Source organism: Podarcis pityusensis (genome assembly GCF_964106645.2).
Source record: "Podarcis pityusensis genome assembly, chromosome: 7".
Lineage (NCBI taxonomy): Eukaryota > Metazoa > Chordata > Lepidosauria > Squamata > Lacertidae > Podarcis > Podarcis pityusensis.
Genome location: NC_138031.1, coordinates 86,674,234 through 86,693,243, shown reverse-complemented (window position 1 = coordinate 86,693,243; position 19,010 = coordinate 86,674,234). Strand labels below are relative to the sequence as shown.

At 44.8% G+C, this 19,010-nt stretch overlaps 3 protein-coding genes across 3 annotated transcripts in view; 1 reads left to right on the top strand and 2 right to left on the bottom strand.

Annotated features, from left to right (window-relative positions):
* Window positions 1-1,636: 1,636 nt before the first annotated feature.
* WDR55 (WD repeat domain 55) lies at window positions 1,637-9,987 on the top strand. The gene is made up of 8 exons (XM_081015192.1): window positions 1,637-1,735; window positions 4,688-4,836; window positions 5,485-5,585; window positions 6,379-6,466; window positions 7,715-7,894; window positions 8,186-8,285; window positions 8,683-8,852; window positions 9,613-9,987. The coding sequence occupies exons 1-8, from the start codon at window positions 1,718-1,720 to the stop codon at window positions 9,932-9,934; spliced, it is 1,128 nt and encodes a 375-aa protein (XP_080871318.1). The 5' UTR covers window positions 1,637-1,717; the 3' UTR covers window positions 9,935-9,987.
* Window positions 9,988-10,598: 611 nt separating this feature from the next.
* DND1 (DND microRNA-mediated repression inhibitor 1) lies at window positions 10,599-15,753 on the bottom strand. Its single transcript, XM_081015184.1, has 5 exons — window positions 15,375-15,753; window positions 14,381-14,510; window positions 13,312-13,773; window positions 12,183-12,593; window positions 10,599-11,469 (listed from the first exon to the last, which is right to left on the bottom strand). The coding sequence occupies exons 1-5, from the start codon at window positions 15,600-15,602 to the stop codon at window positions 11,453-11,455; spliced, it is 1,248 nt and encodes a 415-aa protein (XP_080871310.1). The 5' UTR covers window positions 15,603-15,753; the 3' UTR covers window positions 10,599-11,452.
* Window positions 15,754-16,717: 964 nt separating this feature from the next.
* Window positions 16,718-19,010, bottom strand: part of HARS1 (histidyl-tRNA synthetase 1) — a 33,513-nt gene continuing 31,220 nt past the window's right edge. Inside the window, exon 13 of the mRNA XM_081015181.1 lies at window positions 16,718-17,145. Within this exon, the coding sequence (XP_080871307.1) occupies window positions 17,086-17,145 (60 nt within the window). The 3' untranslated portion in view covers window positions 16,718-17,085. The remainder of the gene's footprint in view (window positions 17,146-19,010) is intronic.

Below are 19,010 nucleotides of genomic sequence, written 5' to 3'. Positions count from 1 at the left end.
GATTGGCTGCAAGAAGCTTCTGCAGCCAATTGGAAACTCTGGAAGCCCTGCCAGACATTTGGGTTCCAAAAAAACGTTCGGAAACCAGAACAATCACTTCTGGGTTGAAGTGTTTAGGAGCCAAAACCAAGGCGTTTGGGACCCAAGGTACAACTGTATATAGTATGGAAAAGAAGATGTAACTGAAAACTGAAAAAACATGAAAGTTTTGTTGTTTTTTTTTATCAACCGAGCACAAGGCTTCTGTGCACTGTACAACTTGGCGCTGGATATCGCTGGGTGGGTGAGCTTTGGAGGGAGCTATTTAACGTTACGTTTGTTTGCATAATATGGCATCACTTGCACTTTCCCCTTCATCAACAATATGATTTTGGTGGTATACTGAACCAGCACTCAAGTGAATGGCAGCAGCATTGCAACAGCATTTTAAAGCAGTTTTTAACCATGGTCCAAACTACATACCTTTTTAAAAAAAAAAATTACAAAAGGGTTTTTTCGGGTGGGGTGCAGGAGATGCCTGCATAGTTAATCATAACAGCAGTGGGGCTTCAGAAGGGAGTGATTAGCTCAATGCTGGCAGCAACAAAAAGCCTATAGCTGCCCCTGCCACCGTTTCAACTGGAAGACTGGATAATGATGGTTTTCTTCACTATGGTATTGCTATACGGGTGTAATTCTGGATTGCATTACAGTGTTGCTGTAAACCTCTCTGCTTCAGTTCTACCTCAAATGCATTACGTAGCATGCTCAATCTCTGAGCTGCTCTGGTGCACAATGCTTTTCCACCATTTGTTTGTTTGTTTGTTGTGGGGGAGGAAGGGAAAGGGGAATTGTTAGCTGCTTTGAGACTCCTTAGGGAAGTGATAAAGCAGGATATCAAATCCAAACTCTTCTTCTTCACTGCTACCAGAGAAATAATATGAATGGATTGCATTGACATTTTTTCATTGACGACCATTTCAAAAAGTTTAAAAATTCCACATCTGGTGCTTTTTTTCTGGGGAGATGCAGGGGTACGCATACCCCTAAACATTTTGTGAATCCTTGTACTTTTGTCCATTTACTGTATTTATTTTTCCTGATCTGAACTATAAAATGGTGATTTTCTTGAGTCAAAATGAGAGTACCTACCTCTGAAGATATATTTTTTTTAGAAAAAATGCACTGTGAACATCACTTCATAGCCTTCCACCATCAGCAACCAGAATCTCTCACACAACTGGGTCAGAAAGAGCGTTATTTGGGCAACACAATAGTTTCTTTACTACTATTTAGAATTCCTTGGAGGTTTTTAAGCAGAGGTTAGACGGCCATCTGTCATGGATGCTTTAGCTGAGTTCCCTGCACTGCAGGGGGCTGGACCCTGGGGAATCCCTTCCAATTCTATAATTCTATGACCATAAATTAAATCCAATCAACATCAGTCAGAAAACGCAGTAACTGCGGAAAAACAAGATTTCTTATGGACAGATCGCACAATATAAGTCATAACCCATTTTTCACGAATCCGGCTACCAACCTTCCAAACAAAACTGGCATTAAACAAGGAATCAAATTGCCGCCTCCCGCTTTTAGGCGTTGAACTCTCCGCCTCTAATCGCATCTGCGAGCCCGGGAGGGAAATCCCTCCTCCGCGCCTCCCTCTCCGCCCTCCGGCCCCGCGCCGGCGCCAGCATTTCCGGGCGCATCTGCCGGAGCAAGACGCGCGTGCGTAAAAATGGCTGCGCCCGAGCAGGTGAGTGCGGCGCCTGAGCGCCTCTTGGCAACTAAGCGGAGACCCCTCCGCCTTTGCCAGAACAAGACCCCGGTGCCCACCGGGGGCCAGGGGTGGCTGCCCGCCCGCCCGCCCTCCCTGCGGAGGCTTGCCCGAGCGGAGGCTGCCTTTTCCCGGCCCTAGAAGAGGCTCCGCGAGCCTCGCGTGCTGCTGGAGAAATGCGCCCCCAAAGAGGGAGATAGTCGGAGAAAGGCGGCGTTGCCTCCGTGGCCTCTCGAGCCGCCGCTTTATTTACTTATTTTTGCACTTACCGGTAATTTATTTATTATTAATGTTGCAATACATATATGAAATCTTTACATATTGATACATATACGTTATATTCGTAAATTCACATTTTCCCATTTCATTATGTACCAACATTTATCCATTTCTTATTTCTTGCCCTGTGTCTTCCCTCCACCCGTGGGTGACCTCCTTGTTATTATTTTGTAACTTTATTATTGAGATTGTAATTTTGTATCTTAATAATTAAACATTCAATCTTATATATCTGCTTAACTTAGCTTAACTTAACTTTGTTGGAGCATCTTTTGGCCATGTAATACATTCTTCTACACATTTCCATTCCTGTTTGAGATTTTGATTAGATTGCATTCTAATTGTTGCCGTCATTTTTGCTAATTCAATCATGTCAAAAAAATTATTTTGCCAATTTTTCAATGTTGGTACTTTAAGGGGAAGCCACGCACACCTTGGGGGTGTGAGCTGAATCTGCAATGTAAAAGGTTTCCCGAGTCTCTTTTGGTGCCATGTGGATTGCAGCATGCGAGACTTACATCATCATCATCATCATATTTTATTTATACCCTGCCCTTCCCGGTTCCAAAAACCAGGCTCAAGGTGGCTAACAACAAATTTAAAACACTTACCGTATTTTTTGCTCTATAAGACGCACCAGACCGCAAGACGCACCTAGTTTTTGGAGGAGGAAAACAAGAAAAAAAATATTCTGAATCTCAGAAGCCAGAACAGCAAGAGGGATAGCTGCGCAGTGAAAGCAGCAATCCCTCTTGCTGTTCTGGCTTCTGGGATAGCTGCGCAGCCTGCATTCGCTCCATAAGACGCACTCACATTTCCCCTTACTTTTCAGGAGGTAAAAAGTGAGACTTATAGAGCAAAAAATACGGTAATTGTAAAAGCAACATAAAACACAGTATAAAAACATGAATAACAATAAAATTCAAAGTTCAGAAATCAATTTAAGGGAAATCCATCTAATAAACATTAGTCACCAGGGCTAGCTGGCTGAATTAGTCCTACTTGGGCCAGTGAGGAGGCCAGGGGAGAATTAGTGTGGGGTCTCAGAGCAAGTAATCTTCATAAAAGGGAAGGGGAAGGGAAGAGAAGGGAAATAAAAGATCAGGCTGAATTCAAATTAAAGGCCAGGCGGAATAGCTCTGTCTTACAGGCCCGACAGAAGGAGGTTAAATCCTGAAGGGCCCTAGTCTCATGGGACAGAGCATTCCACCAGGTCGGAGCCATCACTGAAAAGGCCCTGGCCCTGGTGGAGGATGATCTGACTTCCTTAGGGCCCGAGACCTCTAAACTATGGTTATTCATGGACCTTAAGGTCCTCTGCAGGCCATACCAGGAGAGGCGGTCCCGTAAATATTTGTCTTGGAAGAGGCAACACTTCATTCTAGGTAATTGTGTTAAAAGTGTTCAATAAAAGTTTGTAATTTAAAAGAGAGAGGGTTTTTGCCCCCTAGCTGGTAACTCCACCCCCTCCCCCGCCTCGCAGAATGCAGAATACACACATACACCAATTACAACGTTTCAGCACTGCAGGAGCAAAACTGGGGGCAAGAGTGTTACCGTAAGTTCTGTGATGCCTTTGTCAGCTTTGCTAACTATGCAATGAGATGACTCACCAGCTTAATGTGAGAGGCATTGCAGAGGAGATGTAGGCATCAGCTGGTCAGATGAGAATGTGGTGCACAAGAGAAATCTGGCTTTAAAAAAATGCTTGGCAGGGTCAAGCCAGTGACGTTCGTGTTACTTGTCCAAATGCCCCATCTCTGGATGTTTGGATTCGAGACCCCATTTAATACTGCGGCTGTGGCATTCAGCATTTTGTGTGACCTTGATCTAAACTAGAGCAGGAGCCTGGGATGTTTCCGTTAGTGAATGGATAACAAGGTTCATGAATGTATGCCACAGATCAGGAAAGGTACTGCCAGTGCAGTTAAAGAGCAGAGTAGAGAAAGCTGTTTTCCTTCAGAAAACGGAAATCCTCTGCTTGAGAAGAAAAAAGGAACACAAACTTTAGCCAAAGAAAATGCAAGCAGACAATAAGGGATTTTTAGAAAAACAATTGAAGGAGCATGTTGCTGAAAATAAAGATTGTCAACAACAAAAATATTTGAATACATTATATGCAGGAAACAGGGATGGGGGTGGTTGGAAATTTGGATAAGGAAGTCTCTAAATACCCGTTGCTGAAAACTGCAAAGGAGGAGGGTGCAGTTGTGGACTTTTCCTATGTTCTTACGTTCTTACTAGGTAGCTGTGCTGATTCAGACATGTATGGCAATCAGCTCTTGCTGTATAATTCATGATTGGCATGGATTGAACATTTCTAGCCTGACTCCAAAGGAAAGCACAAAGCAAAGGTAGTTGTTTTGGCCCATTATAAAAATTCCATAATCCATAGTATAGCAATTTTGGTTGACCTAATAAAGGTGTTTGCCTACTATATATTTTGGAATTGCACAAAAAAACAAAAAAATCAGAAAGTTCTATGTTGGTACATCAAGACCCATAAGCGGTTGGTGAAGACCAGGCATGTCTAAACCAGTTCTGAATAGATCAACCAATATATAACATAGTGCCTATGATGGTGACCTCTGAAAGTTGAGGGTTGTAGGGCCTCTGCGGAGTTCTGATTCTTCCCTTTTATTCCCCACCAAGGCATATTCAAGTGAGGAGGAAACAGAACCTGAGCCTAGACCTCGAGACACTCCTGAAGACATTTCCCTTGAGGCAGCAGCAAACACCATTGCTTTCCACCCTTGTCGGGATGTCCTAGCAGCTGGAGATGTGGATGGTGATGTCTATTTGTGAGTACAGCTGCTCTGAGAAAAGTACTGATGGCGTAACTGGGTGAGCCCTTATGGGGGAGATGCAAGAATGAAACCCAAAGAGTGCTCCCCCTTCCCATATCAGTAGTCCAGCAAGATAGAGGACTTACATTGTCGGTTTGCACTATAGGGAAAACCTATCATGACCTAGTTATCTGATGAATGAGAATCTCCTGCGTAAGAGAGCCTGGTGATGGAGCTGTTCTAGAGCCTTTTTCTACCCATCACCCCAGTTGCTGGCAGAAAATACGTTCTGCAGCCAGATGAAGGAATGCCAAGAAAACTTTGCAAATATTAATAATATTCCACTTGCAAGTTTTTGGTTCCTTCATCTGTTCATATCAAGGGGTCAGTTTGAGGGCTCATAAGCAGGGCATGAAGGCAACAGCTTTCATGGCTGCAGAACTGGGGAGTTTCAAGACACAATCCTACAGATATCTAACTTGCTCTTCCCTTTAAAAAAAAAAGAAGTTATAAATTTTTGTTGTCTACCATATATTAGACTGAAATTCCCTTTCAACTCTTCTGCCAATCTTCCTCCAGTACAAATTTCATCTTTAAGTATAATTTTTCCAGTTGCTTTCAACAGGTTCTTTGATTATCCCTCCACCTATTTCAATATTTCAGATATTCATATTCCTGTTTGGAAGGTGGGAACAAGGAGCTTTGGTCTTCAGGACATCATTTAAAATCCTGCCGGGAAGTGTCCTTTTCCCATGATGGACAAAGTGAGTACTTCCCTCTTTGGGGCTCGTTTGTTTCATGGTTCCTAATTATGCAGTGTCTTGGAGACGCCTTCACTAGAACAATGAGCTTCTTCTGCTTATCATCCTGGAGAAGGGGTGTTAAGACTGCAATCCCATGCACATCTTTGTGGGATTAAGCCCCCTTGAACAGAATGGGATTTCTGAGTAAACCTGTATAAGTCTGTTTGAATCCCAGTAGGAGAAAAAGCTTAGAGTAAACTTTTTTAAAATGCATTATGGCGTGACAATTTACTAGCTATTTATGTTGATCCCAAAATAGCAAGCAAGTATGTTGGCCGTTGATCACAATAACAGGCAATGCAATTTCATGCTGGAGAACATTACATACAGTGCTTTTTTTCTAAAAAAATGTTTAGGGGTACTCTCATTTTCCTACTCATATAGAAATACTAACCCTCGATGAGGCCAATCTTAGATTCACAAAATGTTTAGGGATATGTGTCCCCCTGCGTCCCCCCAGAAAAAAGCACTGAATGTATATGTTAACAGATTCTTGAAGAATTATCTGTATGTCATTATTTGCAGATTAACACTTATCTTCAATAAACTTCTGAATAATTCTGGGACAATGTCCTTTGAATATTTCTGGAAAGTCTAATCAAATAAACAGGACTGCTTTTATACTCTGTGGTGTAGCTGCTCATGGATTTCGATGTGAAGTTCTGGCTATTCTGTTTCAGAAGGGAGTCAGCAAATATTCCCTTTAAATTGCTGAGTATATCCAGTGATCTGTGTGTTCATCTCCATTTTCTAGAGCTCTTTACGGTGTCCAAAGATAAATCCATTCATATTCTAAGTGTGGAGGAAGGTCGTCTCGTGACCAGGTTCTCCAAGGCTCACAAGTAAGCATTGGGGACTCCTTGATTGTTTGCTTTTATAGGAGTGTGCTTACTCCTGTTCCTCCAAGGAGCTCAAGGTGGTGTGCCTGGTTCTCCCCCTTCTCATTTAATCCCCACAGCAGCCCTGTGAGACAGATTAGGCTGGGAGGACATGACTGGCCCTAGGTCACCCACAGAGTTTCAAGCCCTAGTGGGGATTTGAATCTTGGTCTCACTTCCTAGTTCTTCCATCAGGATGGTACTACCAGTAGCCAGCAGGAAATCCGCAAACCTTCCTTGCAGTCCAGTCCTGTGGATAAGCATCCACCGGACTGGACTGCAAGGAAGGTTTGTGGATTTCCTGCTGGCTACTGGAAGTACCATCTTGCAAGCCCAAAGGGTTGCTACACCTGCATCATTGCAAGCAGTCAGCCTCCTGTCATCAACCATCCTGTGGCCTTCATGGCATGTCATTGCAGGGTGGTTGTGACCTAGAAAGCCCTACACAGCTTAGGTTCCGTGTGTGTGTGTGTGTGTGTGTGTGTGTGTGTGGTTATAATATATATAGAGAGAGTGTGTATATATATATATATATAGAGAGAGAGAGAGAGAGTACACATTATATATAGTATATACACACTATAACCTTTCACCACCACTTGGGGGGGCAAAGCAGGGCCAGAGATGGTGTGACCTGGGGAGAGTTCTGAGGGCCAAACCAAGAAGCCTTAAGGGCTGCCTTTTGGCCCTGGGCCAGGTTGCCCACCCTTGCTTTAAACCCTGCCTGTACCTCTATTGTTATTCCCTTGTACACTTCATTCAGGGTGAGGAGGGAATACTGGGAGCTGGAAGCTGGAGAGCGTGGACCCCTTGAAGTTAATGGACATGACTGACAGGTTCACTAATTTCATCTGCAGTGGGGCCCTCATCATGGTTGACTACAACCCATGATTAGGGCCCAAGTGCAGATGAAGTAAGTCTTGACATCTTTTAGGGAGGGGAAATGAATTTTCTCTTGCTCGTGTGGCTCCCATAATAGGAGTGTACGGGGAAAGAATTCTCTTTGTTCATAGGATCAGAAGAGCCTCTCTATCACGCCCCTCATTCTGCCCTTTAGCGCAGTTCCAGTTTGCTTCCCTTCTTCATGGTCCCTCTGTGGGGCTGTTGAGACCTTGCAGAGGGCAACAACTCTGAGAGGGAGTAAGGCACTTGTGTAATATAGTGGCTATCTGTAGCGTGGATTCTGCTGCTACAACTCTGGAATTTCCACAGTTCTGCTCTGAACAGTCTGCTGGTGATAGATGAGCACTTGTTTGCCACAGGAGATGACCGTGGGGAATTGAAAGTGTGGGATCTGCGCAAAGGCACCTCCGTTATGGAGATGAAGCAGCACGAGGAGTATATCAGTGACATGGCCGTCGATGGGAACAAGAAACTGCTGCTCACCACCAGGTACTCCAGTTTAAACAAATGGATTAGTGGGCTTGATTTATTCTCCCTCGGTGGTGGAGACGCTTTGACTGCAGTGGGAAGCCAAGAGCTGTTAAGAGTCTGCCTCTCTCTCACACACACACAATTCTTTTCCAAGGGCCACTGAAATGGATACCTTTGAGATCCTGAAATGTACAGATGCTTCTGGGGGGCAGAACACCAAACTAACTGGAAACACTTGGAGCCGCAACTGATTCTGCTGCCTTGGATGCTCTCGATAAGTAAATGATCACTCCATTCTGTTTCTTGCAGCGGAGACGGAACTATGGGAGTCTTCAACATCAGGAGAAGGCGCTTCGAGCTGCTCTCAGAGCCTCAGAATGGAGACCTGTCAGCCATCGCCCTGATGAAGGTCAGCCCTATTACTCCGTGGCCCCTGAGGAGCAGCTGCTGTAGAACTGATAGGGACTGATAAGCTGAACATTTCTGGGAGCAGGGACTTAAAAACATGTTCTTGCCCCCAAAAGTATGCATTGATGGGCAGCATAATATTCCTATTTCATTGCCATTTGCTTTAGACTAAGACAGAAAAAGGCCTTTGGATGGGTACTTCTTATGGTTCTTAGCTGATGGTGAGGGGCAGGGCTTCCAGCATCTTTAGGTGGGCACCATTGCCATTCTAAGAGAATGAGGGAGGTGTCCATGGTGAGTTCCAGCCCCTCTTTTTCTAGGAAAATAGCACTGGTGAGGGGAATCATGACAGTGCTTTTTTAGGGTTAAACAGTATTTATTTCTTGTTTGCTGCTCAGAGAGGAAAGAAAGTGGCCTGTGGCTCCAGCGAGGGAACCATTTACCTCTTCAACTGGGATGGTTTTGGTGCTACTAGTGATCGGTTTGCACTGAAGGCGGAGTCCATTGACTGCATGGTTCCTGTAACAGAGAGCATTGTGTGCACAGGCTGCACTGACGGAGTCATCAGGTGAGAGGGCACTGGGTTGTTTGTCAACCTGGGAACCACAGGATTATCTTGAAACCTGTGGGTATAGGGCGATATACAAATTTAATAAATAATAACAGTGCACATCTCTAGAGGATTGTTGTTAAGATTTGCATCCCCCCCTTTTAAGCTTCATTCTTGCCCCAATTGTGGTTGGTTTATACAGCTTTGTATAGAGTTTGTTGGGACGCGGGTGGCGCTGTGGGTTAAACCACAGAGCCTAGGACTTGCCAATCAGAAGGTTGGCAGTTCAAATCCCCGTGACGGGGTGAGCTCCCGTTGCTCAGTCCCTGCTCCTGCCAACCTAGCAGTTCGAAAGCACGTCAAAGTGCAAGTAGATAAATAGGTACCGCTCCAGCGGGAAGGTAAACGGCGTTTCCGTGCGCTGCTCTGGTTTGCCAGAAGCAGCTTAGTCATGCTGGCCACATGACCCGAAAGCTGTACTTCAGCTCCCTTGGCCAATAAAGCGAGATGAGCGCCGCAACCCCAGCGTCAGTCACGACTGGACCTGATGGTCAGGGGTCCCTTTACCCTTTACCTATAGAGTCTGTTATGGTACTGTCTCATTGTTTTGCATGAATTATATTCCATAAAGCAATTAAACCTTTAAAAGGAATTTAGAGCCCTAGAAAGATTCCTTTCCCAACCCTCACCGGAGCATCTTTAAGTGCAGGTAGAATGAATTTCAGGTGCTGTTATGGAGCTGGCTTTTTCTTAATCAGGCCTTTTCCTGTTGTTTCAGAGCCGTGAACATCTTGCCCAATCGGGTGATTGGCAGTGTTGGGCAACATGTTGGGGAGCCTATTGAGCAGCTAGCCAAAAGCCATACTGGCCCATTTCTGGCCAGCTGCGCCCATGACCAGAAGGTAAAGTTCTGGGACATCTCTTCGCTTAACTCAGTCATTGTGGACGATTACAGAAAGAAAAAGAAGAAAAGTGGGCAGCTGAAGTCTTTGAGTCACAAGGCATTTGGTACCGGGGAGGATTTCTTTGCAGGCTTGAGAGAGGAGGCAGCAGAGCCAAAGGATGAAGACTCCAGTGGCACGGAAACGGATAGTGACTAAAATATGAGCAGCACTCTCCCCTGAAGGGACCTTTATAACCTAAGACTGTTTGAAACTCATGTTTTTGCAGAGATTTGGCTGAACAAACAGCAGGATATTGGGCAAAGGTGTGGGAGCCTAATGAAATCCGTACTGCAGTCTTCTCGGTACTCCTGCAATCCAGTGAAACAAATGTGTGTTTCCACAGCAAAGTCATGAGAAAAGCATGGCCTGGCTGCTACAGAAGGGGAAGGTGTAGATCTCAAGTTACCCAGGACAAAGCCTGTGCTTTCTGTTGGAAGAGGAGTATCTCATGGAATGAAAAGGCTAGAAAACAGGATTAATACTAGTGAGGAGGGAAGCTGTTGGCTCTATATGTATGTACTGGTTTAACTACTACTTTCAAAGGAGGGTGGCCAGACACAAAAAGGGGAAAGGGCTCCTGTGCCTTCAATACAGAAGGAGGACTCTCTGGACACCACAGAAAATGTTGGCCTTTGGCTGATTGACCCCCAATGCCCTTTTTAATGTGCTGTGGGAAGGGGGATTATTGTAATTTTATGTTGTGAACCACCACCGGAACTATGAAGGGCAGCATACAAATTTAATAAATAAAATAAACAAAACGCAGCTTAAATATCATCTTATGAGATTTCAGATGCTTCACACAAGGAGATTGCAACACTTATTTCTTTCAAAACAATTTTAATATTCAAGTGCCTATGTTTCCAATGTTACATATTCATTCACTATTTTTGATGAACATTAAAAAGTCAGAGAATTTTAAGGGACTCTGCCTGATCCTTTCCCTAAAATCTTCATACATCCAATTTTGTTATTCACTGGGAACTTTTTCTAGTGTTAAAAAGGCACCTGGTGTTCTGCTATTAAGAGGCACATGAAGGAATTCAGGGAACACCATCCTGAATCCCCAGGAAGACATAATCAGGACAGGCGGGTTTCTTCCTAAAGAAAAAGGCTGGATTGTAGAGCAGCACACAAGGAACTTGTTACATACCAGCCTTGTGCATGAAAAATTGTCCAATGCCCCTCGCCTAAAGCTACAAAACAAATTCAAACTGTCACAAACAAGTGAGAAAGCTCTCCAAACTCTTAAATAAATACAAAGAAGAAGAATGTTTTCTATGTGTAAACAAAGAAGATAAGCAGCCCTAAATCTTGGTGTTGAAAGGGGCGGGAGTCATTCCTATAGTTTTACACAGTACTTGTCATGCTTGAGGGGCAGAAATAAAGTTGTGAATGCAAGATATGCCCCCAGCTTAAGATTGCCTGCCGAGAAATACGCATGCATTATTTCCCCAAACTGAAAAGGATACTCAAATAACTAACCAAAAACAATTTAGTACTGAGATCTGCATGGACAACCTTTTTAAATCTAACAAGACTCCAATAGCAGCAATGCTTCCCGCCAAAAAACAAAAAAAGACAAGATGTCAGGCACACTTTCTCTCCCCGTGGATTTTAGTGGGCAAGCTGGTCAGGACACAGAGACCTCTCCCGAACTTGAAGACTGTTCTCTTACACCATTGGGCATCCTGTTGGAAAGAGAAATAGGTTAGGTTTTAGGGTTGCCAACATACAGAAAAGCAGTCAGCACACTCAAAACAGGGAACAAGCAGGAAGGCACCTATTCTGCAAACATACAAGGCAGGAAAACTTCTTTTTTGAAGTGCTTGGAGGCTGAAAAGGCCAAGCACTGGACTCCACTTGTTTCACCCTCTATCCTTATTGTTATCTCTGTCTCTTAGGAAGAGATTCCCCAGAAGCATTCTCTCTCCAGGCAGCCTAGCCTGGAAAATTGAAAATTTGTAGTGCGAGGGACCTCCAGCCAGGTTCCAATGATATCTAGGGCACCCACAGGAACAGAGTTGCAGTCTCAAGCAAGTGAAGCCAAGTTTTCTACCTCCAGCTTTAACTTACCCCTCTCAGCCCTGTGCTCTTCTATATAAAATGCTGCCACCGTTCATTAGCTTCAGTCTCTCAGTGTTGCAAGTTTCATATACTATCACTTTGTGCCGGGTGAACAGAATAGGCATCCTTCTTCAACAAAAGATTTACTACTTAAAGAGCTGCTAATTTAGGTAGGTTCTACCTCCTTATGTCAATTTTATAACAGTTAAAAGCCCCATGACCTAGCTGAAGATTTCACCTGCCTTGCTCACCACCTGAAGGCATCCTAGTGTCTCTTTGCTGCCTTCAGCAAATCCGAAGCACTGCTTCCAAGATGAAGTTGTGCAAGGACACTTACCCAGAGCTTTGAGTAGCTGCAGTGCCACTGCATTCTTGGCCTTCTCATGGGCCTCCAAGCCAGAACGTTCTGGCTTGATCCAGATAAACCCACTGAAAGGTGATGGATATTTAGGTATCACCACTTGATACCAGAACTGTAACCATCCTTCATGATTCTTTTGCATACATTTTGTAAGAAATACAGGGAGCCCCAGATGCCGTTCCTTGCATTGCAAATTCAGGTAGTCCAGCACACTGCCCACTGCGGGTTGCACAGGCCCAGAAGGTGCTTTGTAGGGGACATCTCTGTGGGGAAAATTGGATGGTGGAATCTCTGGAAAGCCCTGAACGGAGGCACTGTGGAGTTCCTGTTTTGTATTTCGTTTTAGCCAATCCACTTCAATGTCATCTCCACAGAGGCACAAACTACCTGCAGAACAGAAGAAACCATTTAAAATTTGATTCAAATATAGGCCTATCCTCACAGTATTCCACCTGCAATTTACAGCAATGCAGGAAAAAATAAAAGTAGACTACATATGAAAGAGACAGCTTAAAAATATATATTTATACGAATTCCATTGCTTGCATAATTTGAGTTTGTATGTATGCACTAGTGATAGCTCCAAAGTTCTCACCTACATTAGTTCTCATAGTGGTTAATATTGTCACTGAAATTTCCATGAAGGTGAAATTGACAGGTAACTAGGTGACCAGTGCCACTTAATAATAATAATTTTATTATTTATACCCCTCCCAGCCACTCTGGGCGGCTTCCAGAAAAAAATATTTTTTAAATAAAAAAGCCAAACATTAAAAACTTCCTGATATATGAATGCCTTCAGATGTCTTCTAAAAGTTGTGTAAGTTCTATATCTCCTTGACATCTGAAGGGAGGGCATTCCACAGGGAGGGTGCCACTGCCAAGAAGGCCCTCTGCCTGGTTCCCTGAAATTTCACTTCCTGCAGTAAGGGAACTGCCAGAAGACCCTCGGAAGTGAACCTCAGTGTCTGGGCTGAATGATGGGGGTGGAGTTTGGCCCCTGTACTTGAGTGGTGGATACAATGAAGAGCCAGCTGCACCCCATGCTCCCAGCCTCTATTGCCTATGGTACACGAGACTTTACTGCTATATTTATGAGACAAACCTTCCACAAGCGCTTTCCTGGCGATTGCAGCAGCCTGGTGGGAGCTGTATTTCACCTCTGCCAACTGCCTCTCCCTTCTGAAAGGGCTTGGGTGCAAGGAAACACTCAGGACTCCGGCAGTAAGTTCCTGCAGCATTGGAAGAAGGTGTCCCTCTCTCACAGAGAGAGACAAACCATCAATGGAGAGCTCGCACTTGTCGGTACTTTTGCAGACCAAAATGGGGTGGCCGGCCTGGATTTCAAAGGCGTTGAGCACGGCAATAGCATCCTGGGCACTGCGTCTGTTTGCGTATTTCGCATAGGCAAAGCCACGGTTAAGCCCGCTGAACGTCATCATGAGACGAAATTCATAGAGCCTGCCAACACTCTGGAAGAGAGGAATTAGTTTATCCTCATATATATCCTGTGGAATCTTCCCTATGAAAATCTCAGAGCCAGGTGGTGGAACACTGCCAGTCCAACCTGCGGAAAAAGAAAAAGAAGATGCATAATTGACTTGTCTTTTTTTAAAATGTTCCATACAAGGAAAACAGAGCTCAGCAGTTGTACAGAAAAGAAAAACAGCAGCTGATGGTTGTCATTTTAGACGTTCCAAGAAAGGAATCAAATGAAAGTGTCTCCCCATAAGGCTCCATGAGTTAGGGTGAAAACAATGCTTGATTGTCTTAAAGTAAATAAAAGAATTCCATGTCTTAACCGTCTTGTCTTTTATACCAGCTTCATCCCCATACAAGATTCTACAGCAAAGGGAGAGACTTCAGGCAGTAGCGTACGTGAATGCAGGCCTTTAGTTTATAGCAATTTTTATTACAATTCTGTACAATAAGAAAGTAAAATAGAAAGACTTCATGGAACTTCTATGGGCTTGGGCATTAGCAGGGAAATCCAGGCTCCCCTCGCCCACTTTGGGGGGACAACAGCTTGAGAGATTTCCAGCAACCAGTAATGACAATTGAAAGGTGGGTAACCTTTCAATTGCCTCCAAGCAGCTGAAGTACATACAAGTATTTCTAAAAGTGATACTTGGGTCAAGGATCTGTGTATCCCAGGCGGATAATCTTCCACTTACCTGGAGGAGGGCCACCGTATTTCCTCTGGCCATTGATCTGTACCAGTTTGATTCCCGTCTCTTCCACCCAAGCCAGAAGGGCAGTTTTTTTAGCCTGGTTTACTTCCTCGCTCCACGCAGGAGAAGACATCTACAAACACAATCAAGGGTGGACTTGGGTCATCTTTTGTAATTTGGCATCCCCAAGCATATATTCTCCATAATGAATCTTCTCGATCCAGCTGCCCTGATGGCACTAAGGGCCAAAAGCAGCAGCCCAGGAACGACGAAGCTTTTGCTCAGCAGCCCCAAGAAGCAGAGCGTTTGCTTCTGGAGCACCTTGGGAATATTCAAGGTACTTCGGGGTAGCAACGACCCTGGCGCCGCACTAACAAGCCGCTCGCACTTCGGCAACGGGGCTTCGCTTTGGGGGGAAGGAGTGCAACTAACCCGGCTGGCTTCGGCCATTGAAGAAGGCAATGCCTCTCCAGGGCGCGTCCCTCCACGCGGGCGGATTCCGAGCCCGGAGCGCAGAAGTTGAGCAGATTTTGAAGCAGCGAAAGCTTAATCGAGTTTTTCTTTTTTGGGGGGTGGGAGGTGGGGAAACCGGGCCAGTACCTCAGTAATAAATCGTGGTCAAGAGCGGTCTTGCAAAGACACGTGTCAGTCGCGAAACACACTGCGCACCCCTGATTTCAGAAACCAAGAACCTGTTCCCAATTCCTTCGGAGCATTTTTGGGGAGCGGGGGGGGGGGAGTCCCTTTGCGCCAGAGGACCTCGTGCCGCGCAGCCGACTTGTATTGCGAGGGAGGGAAGTAGCAACGGCGGCGCTCCAAAGTCAGCCCGCCTTTGAGCGCCACGAGATTCGCTCCCAGGTAACAAGAGCATCCCCAGGTCCCTGTTTTGCGCCAGGCGAGCTCCCCGCCCGCCCAAGACCTAGATCTGGCTCAGACTCCCCCCATTTCTCTTCCCTCCTACTGGAGAAAACGAAGAGGCTTCATTCAGTCTACCAACCTGCGCGCCATCCATAGCGCCCTTCTCGGCCAACGCCTTCCCAGCCACACCCTCCTCGCTGGCGGGGGCGGCCGCTCCTTTTCTAGCCCGGGGGGGTTGCTCCCCCGGCCGCTTTCCTCTGCTGATTGGTAGATTAACAACCCGCCCCCGGGGCGGGGGTCCTTCCTGGTCAGCGGGATCCTTTGCGCGCGCGACGGGCACCGTCGGCTTCTTTTGCAGAAAGTGCATGAAGCCCGCCGTTCTCTTCGCTTCGACCCCGAGATCGTTCCCACCACTTTCCAGTCCTTTGATTAGCTAGCCCAGACCATTCACACGTGACGCAGCCAAGTAGTAGCAGGCTGGGGCCATAAGCGCGCCTTGCATAGCGCCGGCGGCCTGCTAAGTTTAGGCGCCCGGAGAGCAGCGGCGCCCCCTTGCAGGCTGAACTCCTTGGGGGGTTTTTTCAGTAATAAAGACGCACAGGGCCACATTTAAAAAATATTCTGAGCTGCTGGTGGGCTATTTATTGAACAGCCTTATGTTGCTAACGCGGCAAATTGGGAGCGTTTCTTTTGTTGGTGGTGGCAAAGGCTGAAACGTCAACTGCTCCCCGCCCATATACAGTAATACAGAAATTCAACAGGTGACTATTTCCTAGGGAGAAAAATTTCATCAATGTCTCACACTTCCCTGTGGTGCAGCCTGCCACCATTGTTGTGCTAAGGAGAGAGAACTCCTTTGAAGGAGGGACTCATTCCGTATGCAATCCACTATGTGTGAAAGACACCTTCACCCAATATTTAAGGATTAAGGAGAACAGGAGGCAGAGATAAACCTGACAATCTGTGAAAACTCCTGGAATATTTGCAGGATAGAGATTGTCCACACCTGAGTAAAGCACCATTATTGTTAATTGAAATACCTGTGAATCACTCACAAAGGCTTCACCAACTTCAATATTCTGCCCAGTCCACACCAGCACCCCCCTTTAAATATATCATGGTAAAGATTGTAAGGGTTGCTGTTGCTTACTTTTAACTGCACCAATCTGGAGCTCACCTTAAAGACAAGCAATTTTCATACAAGTTTGGCTGGGCACAGGGCCCATGTTCACTCTTTTGAAAGCTTTGGCTATTCTGTTATTTTGTTTAGGGAGAAGTAAACAGTTCCTGTGTGTAATAATAGGGCTATCAGGTCTGCTCCTGAGGCAACACCTGGCCAAAGCTAAAACCAATTAATTGACATGCAGAGGATTGGTAAAATAGCACCCCTGCTGTGAAATGTGCTTAATTTGAGAAATGCAATGGTGGCTGAGCATCATGTTTGTGTAGCTGAAAGGGAAAACATGAACACAGCAGAAAGCATGGGGTTGTAATAAGCTTTATTAATATAATGCTGACAGATGAAGTCAGAATAGGGAGAGTGCATAGACCAGAATGCTGAAAGGGTCATGCACTCTCCCTGTGTAAACACCAAGATGCTCACAGAGCAGATGGCGTTCCCTAGAAAACAACTCAAAGGTTCTTTTGAATTATTTTATAGGAGCAACTTTAAAAATAAAATAAAATAATGTCCTGTCACTCCTCAAATCCAGTGAAAAGAAGCTTCATGGTAAAATAAATACAGCTTTGAGGACCGCCCCCCCCCCCACGTCCAAGGATGTATTATGAGCAAAACGGGCATTATGTTTTGGGTCTCAGCAAATCTTCCCAAGGGAATCCAGTGAAAACCTCTAGGGAAGACACGTTCGTCTCTTGATTTCCTCAATAATTCCTTCTCTGCGAACATTCACCTGCAAAGCAGAAACATGAGTAAGCTATAAAACACTTGTCTCTCACTCCCTTCCCCAGTGCACTCGCCCCTCAACAGCCTACTGAAATATCCCCCAACACAATGGCTTAGTTTGTACAATATAGTAAGCCCAGCTATGCCTTACTGGGGCCATGCAACTGTGTGGGCTCCCAGAAGAGAGCTTGCTGAGCCGCTTTGCTGCACCTCAACCCTTTGCTAAGCGAAGCTTTGGCTTAGCCTGTCATCGTGGTTAAGCTGTCTCTCTGCTCCCTAATCACCAACTATACCCAAGAACAAGCCAAGAGTTTGACTTCCTTTGACATGTGAATCAGGGCAGTGTATTCTGTGTTATAATAAACCACCCCTCTAGCTACCTTTTGCTCTATTAAATTGAATTTGCAATTTTTCTATCCCTTTAAAGTTGCAGATTGCTTGCAACTTGACAGCAGAAGGTTTATCAAGTCCTCAGCTGGCTCCCTCATTTGCCATAATATTTGACACTATTCAAGTCTATATGCGCCTTGAATGACTGCTTTTACATTGCTTTTTCTTGGACGTCACAGAATGAGGGGGGGGGGTGTTTAGGCAGAGCCTAGCAAGATAAGATCTCCTGTGGTTTTGCAACTGTGTGAGAGAGAAATCCTAGACAGAGGAAGGGGGGAGGTGGAAATCTGCCCTCCAAACAAAGTTGAAGAAAGTTTTGTTGCCTTTTCTTTTTCCCTCTCCTCCATGTCTCAGAGATCAATTAAAAGCAATGAAAGATCAGACCTCCTCACCCTTTCCTTTTTTGGAAACAGGTGGTTTTGCCATGCTTAAACAATTTAAATGGCAAGTTCACAAGATAAGCCAAATTAGTCATATTTCCTTGCTCTGTAGCTAAGAACTATTACTCCTCAAATACACTCCACTTTCAGTACTGCAGTATTTCAAGAGCATGATTCACCTTGTCCTGCCCTATGAAACAGTCACTGGCAACACCACCAGTATAGGTGCAAGGAAGGCAGGATAGAAAAGTGGTCAGACAGAAGTATTTGTGCATTTGGATGAAGTTAGTTGTGAGATTAAGCAAGAATGCATATGTTTAATATATACTTTAAGTGTATAATATCTAGGTTCCCATATAGTTTATATTCTCGAACTGTTAAGCAGTTCCCTTGGGCTTTCTGTTACCCAACATAGCTGCTGTGGCTGGCCAAACAAGAGCAGGAAAGAAAAACAAACATTTTAATTATTGGGTTAGCAAGGAATGTATTGCTGTCTTCAAAATATATGTGGAACTGGCCTGAAAAACAAGTTGTAATTGCTTAAATTAGAATAAAGTGTGATGTACCTCATTCAATACAAAGGAGCCAGTAAGAGCTCCTTTATCCTTGGCTCAGATAATTCACACCTTATTCTAGACTTCTCTAATCTTACGACTTCTTATCTCCTGCCTTTGAAAGACTTAACTGAATAGCATCAGTGAGCCTGAGTAGTAGCAAACAACAAGAACACTAAATGTGACCCCAGGGCAGACCTGATAACACTTGAGAACCAGTGTGATACAGTTGTTCTAATGCTGGACTAGATTGAAATCTCTGCTCCAGCCATATAGCTCAATGGGTGATAACTGGCCAGACACTGTCTCTCAGTTGAACTTATCTCACAGGATTGTTGAGAAGATAAAATGAAGTGGGGAGAATAATATAAATGTAATAAATACATTTACGTTTGTGCAGATATAGTTTTATGTTGTATGCAGAGCCCTTCTGGCTAATAAGACAAAGGAATTCAATTTTTTATGAAATTACTCCTGCTTTTAGCTGGACATTAGTTATATTTCTACCCTCAGAGACTTTCTCTTTGCAAAAACCTAAGATGAAGAGC